The sequence below is a fragment of the Atta cephalotes genome (genome assembly GCF_000143395.1).
Source record: "Atta cephalotes unplaced genomic scaffold scaffold00021, whole genome shotgun sequence".
Lineage (NCBI taxonomy): Eukaryota > Metazoa > Arthropoda > Insecta > Hymenoptera > Formicidae > Atta > Atta cephalotes.
The window spans coordinates 4,201,324-4,211,624 of record NW_012130085.1 but is presented as its reverse complement, the minus strand read 5'-3'; the positions used below and the strand labels follow the sequence as shown (position 1 = coordinate 4,211,624).

Below are 10,301 nucleotides of genomic sequence, written 5' to 3'. Positions count from 1 at the left end.
TAAAATTAGTTTTGCACAAAATTTAGAGATATCTAATTTATCTCACATCTATCGCAACAGTATCGAGAAAGATCAAATGTGAAGAATAGTCGCGTTGAAACGGATGATAAACACATCACACACATGTATTATCAAAGAAAGGAAAGTTATCGATTTTGCACGTCAATGATTGTCAGTCATTTTGATTAGGATAAAGATTCGTTCTCAGGAACCGAAGCTCTCGCTGTGAAATTCCTAGCACGATTGCTCGTGAAAGGAACGTGTCTCCTGTGGACCTCTTCTCTTTACTCGGGCGTTTAATTAGCGTCCTCGATCGCGTAGAAAGGAGGAACTAGCTTAGGTGCCCGGACCTTTTGACGTCACACGGCGAGAGCCGACCGACGGGAGATCGAAGAGGGGCGAGAGGATGTTGCTGAGGTAACACGACATTTCGAGGCCGCACGAGAAGTACGATAATCGCAGCGCGGGAAGGTGTCGATCGCAGCAGGCGCATAAAGGAGGATCGAAGAGTGGCGGAAGGATGGGTTTTCCCAGGAGAAGGTCGCTGTGGCTGAAGGTGGCGGTACTGGCAACCGCCGTGTGGGTGACCGTCTGTTTCCTGCTCTATACGGAGGATCGGGCGGCGGCGGCTGCCGTTCAAGGATTGGCACCGTCGGGCGTCGCGATGCCGCAACAAGCGGCGAATGGCTTTGTGCCACCCGCGGCGCCATTTAGAAAAGAGTCGACTGGTAATGCTATTAACAACAGGGCGAAGATCAATCAAGTCGGCCTAAAGCAAGGTAATTTTTTTTCTTTTTTTTTTTATTTATTTAAGTTTTATTAAGTTGTTAGAAAATTAATTTAATTTGTTGAATTGTTAAGAATGTGTGATATAAATTAAAATGATCGTTTTGCATGTAGCTAAAAAGAGATAAAGAGTTACGTGTTCACATCTCTTTCTCTCTATGATTAAAATCATATTCTTTATCGTTTGCCGATGTGACATAGGTGAGTTGCTACATGAATCACGTCTGTTAGGAAACGGCTTAATAGACAAACACCCTAACACACACACACATACACAAAACACACGCGCGCGCGTGTAGGTGCGAGTTAGGTCTTAATAAGCTGATAGATGTCCCTTTTGGAATGCATGGTCTGTGCATGAATCATACCTGAGAATGTTTGATTACTTCGCAAGCCACCTGTGGCTCAACCTGTGTCCGACATTTCGAGAACATTTTTCAAATAAGGTGGATAAGAGAAAATTTATTACATATCATTACACATTTTCTTCATTGCGCTTATGACATTTAATAATTACGCGCTATATGTGTAATTTGATTTCTATAAAGTTCACGAATATAAAATCAATGGATTTTAGTAATAAAATATCACTAAAAATTGATATCAATGTTTCAAAAATTTTTTCTTATTTTATCATAGATACAAATTATAGAAATTCTATGTAATTAATTCTCCAAAAAATATCTATTGGAAAATATCTGTTTAATTTGTTTACGATTAATCAAACAGAAAGAAAAAAAACGGAAAAACAATTTAATTTGAAAAAAATCTTTAAAAATCCTTTTTAACCCGATTCTTATATCGTTTATACATCTTGCGTGTCGATCGCATAAGAGAAGCAGGAATAAAGGCAAACCGCGCGGAGAAGAACGTAGAGCTATAGGTATGATTGTACACGCGAAGGATCTTCAAAGACGAAAGTTCTCTCGGGCGATGCCACGGGCGCAATAAGGAATCTTTGGTAGTTCACCCGCCGCGTTCATTCCCTTATTGCCAGACGCGAAGTACGAATGGGGCTTTCATAATACATGGATCATCCCGACGATATTGTCGACATTGCATGCTAGCGAACAGCGCGACATATATATTAGAGAGGAATCTGTAAATGTGGATCCTGAACGATGCTTAGTCGTCTCGACGCGCCCACGTCATGCCACGCGCCAGTTGATGCCTCTCACGAGCTCACATTCGCAGAAAACTTGGCTCTCACGCCCGGAATGACGTGTTAATGAATTTAAATGCTTTTACGGGCGTGTTCCGACACTGAAAAGGAACTGAGAAGGAACTGAGATGACTCTCATCTCGCGCGAACGGAGGAGAAGGAGATCTCCTGGCGCGGCACGGACGGCCGGATCCTCTCTAAGAAAAGCTCGTAGTGTAACAGCGACGCAGCCGTGATGCACGACGCGAGTTTCACCGCCGAACTTCGTAGCGGCCCGTCGCGGCGCTAAAGCAATTTGTCGTCCTCTTTATTGCCGCATCGTACACACCGGGGCCGAACTTTGTCGACCGGGATAAAATTATTTTCAGGACAGGCGGGTCAGGCGCGCCAGCCAGCCGACCATATCGCAAAGCGTATACTTGCCTCGTTGGCTTTAGCAGCTATGCCGCGGCAATATGGCGCCGGCAAATAAAACTGGAGTTTATGCGAGAAAGCTCTTAGAGGGTGTTCCTTCGAGACCCGGCGCGTCGGGAATGTGGATGTGCTGAAAATTCAATTCCCGATGCCCTTTTTCTCCGGCGTGGCGCAGCGTATCGTCACCTTCGCTACCATCGCGTTCACTCGTTTCTTCTCACGCTCCGACGTTAAGCATTATACATATTCCCGCTATTCAGACGAAACGAGAAGCGGAATGAGAATTAGCTAGAAACGGCGACAAAATACGAGCAGGATCATTATATATTGTTTCATTTACCTTTTTATCTTGTCGATACACAAGCAGCATGATAATGTTCTTTCTCAATTTATCAACAATTCTAACTTCAATTTCAATCAACACTTAGAGGAGAGTTTTTTCGATATAAGATTACACTAATAAATATTGTTAATCTTTGAAACTAATTATTTTGTTAACAGGATCATTAACAGGATCATATCGATTTGATATTGTCTCCCTTTTTTAATTATTGATTTTAAAATTTATTCAATAAAAATTTTAATTTTGATTCTGAACTGCACTAGAGAGAATGCAGTGAGTGAAAAATGAGATAAAATTTTAACGAAAGCATAATTTTGTAAACAAGATATTATTATATCCTTTAAGAGGAATATATTCCTGGATTGTTCAGGCAATATATAATTTTTATTTCTTATTTACGTATATATTTCATGACATTTCCGAAGATTAGTATATGTATATATATATATATATATATAGTTTTTGTAACATTTTTAATAAGGATTCAATAAATTAATGAATAAATATTTTAATCTTCTTAATTCTACCTAATTGGACGGTGAAATAAATTTAAGGATATATAATTCACAATTACTAGACATAATGTATAAAATATTCAATCACGTACCAACATCTTCATACGATGTCACTCATTTGTGATCTTTGATGACTTTTAGATTCTATAGGTAGTGGAGTGTTGGATATACCACGGGAACCGGATACTGCTGCACCCGGTGAAATGGGCAGACCCGTGATATTGCCGGCCAACATGTCTGCGCAGACGAAGAAGCTGGTAGATGATGGCTGGCTCAATAACGCATTTAATCAGTACATCAGTGATTTAATCTCCGTGCACAGATCTTTGCCCGATCCACGCGATCAGTGGTGAGTCATATTTATTATATATAATTTTTTAGTTTGCAATAGTTCGCCAAAGTTAACGATATATTTGGCATGTAAAATGTTTAATTCCTTTCCTTTATTTTATTTAAAAAGATAATAGCTTACCAACGATGTAATAATGGAAGTTTTATCACAAACTGTCCTATAAAGGACACATACGATTTATTACGTTCAGAGACGCGATCGGTAGCTCGTTTATCAGCGCGATATTTGCCATCCGAGAAAATGAAAAATATACGCAAAGTAAATGTAAAAAAGAAAAGAAAAACGAGCGTTTAAACGTAACATCTCTGGAGGGTATGTTATATCCGCTATATAAAAAGGATATGGTATGCTGGTCCCCGAGGCACAGAGTAACAGCCAGCGGCGTTTCGTCGATCGAGACAGATAGGCTGCGGTAATGCGTCGGCGAATCGTGGCCGTAAATGTTCCGTGTCATTTTCCTTTACTGCGGGTGCGGTCGCATCATAACATGGTATAGTCCTTGATAAAACATGACGGGTTAAAGGCCACGACATTACGATCTAACTATCCTAGATCCGCGATCCTTCCATTCTTTCCTTTCACTTGAGAAAGAAGCACCTCTATAGAACATCTCCGATACACACGGAAATGAATCGTTCTTTACGAGCATAAGATTTGAGTTAGTAGTTTTCTTTGCGAGTACATGTACCGACAAAAAATTCAGAATCCAAATGCAATGCAAAATACGCTCGCGAAGCAACAGCTGCATCGTAAATTGTATGGTATCATATAGAATCAGTTTCTTTTTAATAGCGAGACCTGTTTTCTGCATTCGTAACTTCTTGACTTCTCTTTTCTATAAGTATAACGTGACCAGACGTCCTTCTTTCTTTTTGACAAGGACAATCTTATATTTGATAAATTCTTTTCTAAAAATATTTTACCTTTCAAAGATACATCATTCTTCATTTCACTTTGTTGATAAAATCGACACTTTTGTTTTTATTCATCCGGTGTAATAAATATACTCAGGTATATTTATTTATAATTGTGAAAGGACGAGAATACTGCGACTAAAATTGCATTTATTTCCATGGTCGTTGCGAACATCGAATGTATCTGTTAATAAAGTTTCTGTTAAATGTCGATATCATATGTACGATCGGAAATTACTTTTCTTTAGTCTTGCGTTCCATCGTACCAAAGTGCAATTTATTCACTTTCAGGCACAACGCGCACGATCACGAAGGATATTAAAAACCGCTTTTGCGGATAACGTTTTATCCGAGGCCGGAGAGAGTGTTCTCTCGCTCTGAGTGAAATACTAATGCAATGGTGTTGCGAGGAGCATTTCTCGAGTAATATTGTAACGCAATGCCTCATGTAATTTGCATCGCGCCATTATTTTAATTACGGTACTAAGTTAAATGTGCTGCTATTATATGTAAACATCTCTCTTAAATGAAGAAGAACAACCACACTAATACGTACTATTACGTACGTCACTACGTGTATGCTATATGTGCGTTCAAGCTATGCTAATGACCCTCTATTCCGAATTCTTGTTAACGTTGCAAATTATTTTCCGTCTACGTCGCAAATGTAATTTCACAAGGGGAGGGAGGAGAGACGTCCGCTCGCTTGTGCGAAATACTACGGTACGTGTTACGTGTTGTTTAATTAATTGCACTGTGCCTAATTTGTTGCGCGAGTTGACCGTAATAGTCTAACGGCGAAAAGAGCGCGCGGGCGACGTAGTTCGAAAATTTAATCATCGGAAAATGCGTTACCGGAAATTAATACATTACCCCGTCGTCGTGTTCTTACGTCACGCGGGAATTCTGAAACTCCCCGCTGGGAAGTTTTCAATTATACTATTTCATTAAAACAGAATATTCTTTCGATCTCAATCACGTTAGAGGATTTTCTTTTCGTAGGCAAATATGTTCGGAGAATTTAAATAACCGCTGTTAAGTTTAATATTTTGTCATATAATATGAATAACAATACATTTTGCCAGAGAAATATTAAAAACATTACATATGTATGTATTTTTTAAAAACACTACATATGTATGTTTTATTTGCACCGCACTTTTTTACTTACTATCTTTGTCTACTTTTTTTACTTCTTTATTATTTTAGCGTGATTTGACGTTTACGTCTAACTATAAGCAATTACGCCAAGCAACAAATTGATGATTTTGTTAAAATCCGTCTTGAAGATCGTGATTTATTCGAATGAAACCGGGCCGTAGGGCCGTAACTAAACAGTACCTGCGGTACGTCCGAAATATGTTTCGCGGTGACCGTAAATTTTCGCTAAAACTTCGTCCTGGCGGCGGCAGCGGCGTCGGGCCGGCCGCGGTAGCGAATTAACCCCATGAATATTAATTACAATTTACATGATATTAACCGACATTATCAGGACAGGTGGGCAAACTTCGTGGGTGCCTGTTGTTACTGACACACCGCGAGTCGCGTCCGTAACTAACGGCTTGGATAAAGGTACCACCACACCAGCGTAAGTAGCACTATACGATGCGCTTACGAACAGGTGTCCTTGATTTAGAGCAACGAGCATTGTTCAGAGAGAAAATCGGTAGATAGAGGAAAGTGAGGTATGAAAAAGTCTTTTTTTAAGATATGAAAAAAAATTTAATCTGGTATTAAATAAATATAATCATTTTCTTAATTAAGTATATTAAATTATCTATAAGATCCATTTAACAGAAAAATTATATTTTATCATTAATTAACTGAGATTAATCACTATTTTTTATAAACTCAAAATTCTGCTCTTTCAAAACAACATGGTTTTGAAAGAGCCGAATACTAAATTATTTAAGTTTTAAATAAAATCCTATAATCCAAAATGTTATTCTATAACAAATATAATTTTTCTTAGGAAATAATTAATAAACGTGTGGAAAACAAAATATAATATTTCGAATTAAAAACACTTATTGCAAAAGAAATGAAAATTTCCCTTATTGCCACATGAAATATGAACCTAATCAGAGCACAATTTGCATTGATAGTCTTCATTTATAGAATAATCTATTGAACAGACATAGCAATTATTATCATACTATCTTATTGCCATTATGTCGTGGCCAAACTTTGATGATTTGGTATTTTTAGAGATTGCCATAGTATTAGATGCAATCTTTCCTAACTCAGTTTCTGAAATTTTATCAAGTGAGTCATTTCTATGTAATGAAATGTCTTGGCCATTTTGGCTATCTAATTTCTTGGCTCACTAATTTCAAATTTTTCCTAAACGATTTTATAGATTTTTTTGATCATATTCTGTATTTTCTTCTTTTTTAGATTTTAATTCATTTTTTTTCTAATATTCTTTGCTTTTCTGGTGTGTCTGTTATAATTGCTGAATTCATTTTACATTTACCTATTGTCTTTTTCTAGGCCTTGCTTTTGGAAAAGGACGTATACGTGTGACTATATTTTTTGCAGAAATGCTGGCAATTCGGATTCCTTAATTACATGAGTTGGTTCTTGAATTACAAGAGTTGGTTCTTGAGTTACGTGAATATGTGTTACTTCCACAATGTTAGATTGTTCTTCTGATTTGGGAGTCACTCTCAGTAGGTAGAGATCAATCAGTAATATATGAAGGAAGAAAGTTTTCATCTGAGAATATGTTTGAATTTAATGGATATATGCCGGTTTTAGCAAATCCTTGTGTCAAATTATGAGGCGTGAAAGACGTCAAAAACTTCTCTAACAAATTGACCTACATGATAAATAATTACTGTAACACCAGGATTTGATAACATCCATTCATTCATTACTATTTTATATCTTGATTTAAATATCGCGAACACATCAAGTGGTTGTAACCGATGACTGAAATGTGGCGGGAAAGTTAAAATAATTATATGATTTTTTTTAGTGAATTCTATGACTAAAAAGTTTACATGTGTACAATGATTATCCATAAGAATCAACACAGAATTTTCTTTTGTTGGGTTGACATGTTTCACAAAATGCTGAAAATGCTGACATTCTTCATTCATCCAACCACTACTATTAAGTTAAGCTAAGAGCACCTACTGCGCCATTAACTAACATAATATTCTTGTAACGATCTCTTAGAAATACAAAAACAGTGAGAATCCAGAAGCATTGATCATGAAAAGTACCGTCACTAAGTTCCCTCGTTCAATGGAAGTAACTTCTCAGTAATGTTCCACTTGCTTTGTCTCACGCTGAGCTTTTGGAGGAATTGTGACAGTACTACCGGTCTCATCAAAGTTAAATATCAAATGTAGAAATTTATATTTGATCATAAGTGCAGTTAATTTCTCAACGAACATGCTAACATTTGTTGAAACTAGTGACCCTTAAAAGAAAAGTGGTTTCAGGTTTGCGAATTGTCAGATTTTTGTGGCGCTTCATAAAACCTTGCCTAACCATTCAATATTTCTTTATTTGTCCTCCATTTGTCTGGAGTAACGGAAAGTGTTTCAGCATATTGAAATGCTTGCAAATATCTTGTTTGTTTGCATGACAGACTACGACACATTTTGATGATGTCTTGAGATAATCTGCTAAATCATTTTCCTTCTGTAACGTAAATATGCATCTATTGCCTATATTAGGACAGTGAACATATGAATTATTTGATTATTCTTTTGCTCTCTTTACAATTTTAGTCATACTCTTGAGATGTTATGAGTGAGTGCAGTGCTGTTGATGCTGTAATTAATAACTTCTTTAATGACTTCCTAGATAAGACAGTAACAGAAGGTCGCTTTCTTTTCTTTGATTTATTTTTGTTTGATGACATTTTGTTGAATTAGATCTGAAAAGAGTGAAATGCTTTAATATAACCTAATCTAATAGCATAACTTATGAACTTACGAACTGTAAGAAATGCCGTCTTATAATACAGAAATATTTAAAAATTTATTTATCTACAATAAGTATTCACAGGGATGTTCTTCGGAGAAGGAGATAGTGTACATCTGAAGACAATTTTATACTATGCGCTGACAGAATCACATCTCTGGATATGCAATGAAAGAACTGGCTCTTTCATAGCTCTCAATACCGACTCTTTCATAAAATTATACGTAAAAAAAACTAATCACCGAATCTGATAAACTAAACAAACAAAAAAATGTGTAACTATACGTTCTTAATTACATTAATGTATAATAGCATTCGATAAAAAAATACTTTTTCCAAAAGCTAATCGCAAATAAATGAAAAACACTTGGAAATTTAACTCAAGAAACATACTTTTTGTAGCAACAATTTCGCATCTCTCATTAAGGCAATGCCATTTTGACTATCAAATATGGACAACGTAATTTTATTACTGTTATCAAATGAAAATATTTTTAAATTTTTGGAAACATTCAATTAGTTGAAATACAAAATGACTCTTTCAAAACATGTTTTTTTCATGCTTACTCTTCCCTAATCGTCACTAATATCATATAGTAATATCATACGAAACGAAATTATCGAATGATAAAAACGAATGATTGAATAAATAATCATAACTTTATTAATCATCTCGTAATATAAATCTGTCGAATGATTATAAATACGTTGTGTATTATTTATAAAAGTACGTTGTACACTTCATTAAATGGAATAAAACAACGATCTGAACAATTACATTTTACATCTGATAAATTGATCAAAGGAAAAAGGTAGTGAAAGAAACGTTTATTCAATTAGCGGGCAATACAAGAAATAATAATTCGATATTGGTAGCGCGTATTATTCCTATCGAATTCACGCAGAATCCACGTATCTCTTATTTTAACGTAACTATTTTGTTGTCAAATATTTTCTTTTTAGTGAGCAGGATAATTGTCAAAATAATTGTCATAAGTCTTTTTTTTACAAAATGAGATATTCGCTTTCCGTTGCTTTTTGCCATTGTATTATGCCGTTTCAGAAAATATATTTCTGACAGCTTAAACAGTTAAAACGAGCTAATTCTAAATTTTATTGAATTAGCAGTCACAGAGTCGAAATAATTAGCGATTACGATCGCGTTAGTTAACAAAGGTACAACGCGTCGGTGGTTATTAATTATTAATTTAAACACCCGAGGGCGACTGTAATTACTGCGGTGGACCAATCATTTAAAGTGGTCGTTATCTCCGCCACGGTACATATTGTTTTTTGAATATTCAATTAAGCGACCTTCAACAGCTTGGTGCGGCTCACTGAATAACGGAGGGCCATTTCCCCTAACGAATGATTTAATTAATTTTACGGTTGATATAACAAAAAAAGTTTTAATCTTATAAGCAACTAAAATTATTTGAAATTACAGGAAAAGTCGATAAGCCGTTTGTCAGTAAAATATTTTACTAAATTGTAATCAAAAATATTTGAAATATAAGGAAAATAATTGCGTATTTATTTATAAAGCTGAGTTAATTAAACTATTTATAAAGTCTAAAAATAATTTTTATCTATTTACATTTCAAGATAATTGCATTGAAGTTGCTAGCGTTACATTTTTATTTTGATAATCTCACTGAAGATTATTGAACAAAGAAAATCTTGAATGATACCATTCAACAAGTCAAAGGTTGATTTTCATAGATTTGAAAATAAACAAGAGGCGGTGTTCAATAAGGAGCAGAAAGAGAGAGAGAGAGAGAGAGAGAGAGAGAGAGAGAGAGAAGAAGAGAGATACAAGTAGTACGTACGAGTGAAATAAAAGTAAAGTAACGGTAAGTAGAAGAAGTAAAAGTTA

At 35.7% G+C, this 10,301-nt stretch overlaps 1 protein-coding gene across 1 annotated transcript in view; it reads left to right on the top strand.

Moving 5' to 3' along the window:
• Positions 1 to 520: 520 nt before the first annotated feature.
• Positions 521 to 10,301, top strand: part of LOC105619410 (putative polypeptide N-acetylgalactosaminyltransferase 9) — a 74,199-nt gene continuing 64,418 nt past the window's right edge. Inside the window, exons 1-2 of the mRNA XM_012200931.1 lie at positions 521 to 779; positions 3,362 to 3,569. Coding sequence (XP_012056321.1) covers positions 521 to 779; positions 3,362 to 3,569 — 467 coding nt within the window. The remainder of the gene's footprint in view (positions 780 to 3,361; positions 3,570 to 10,301) is intronic.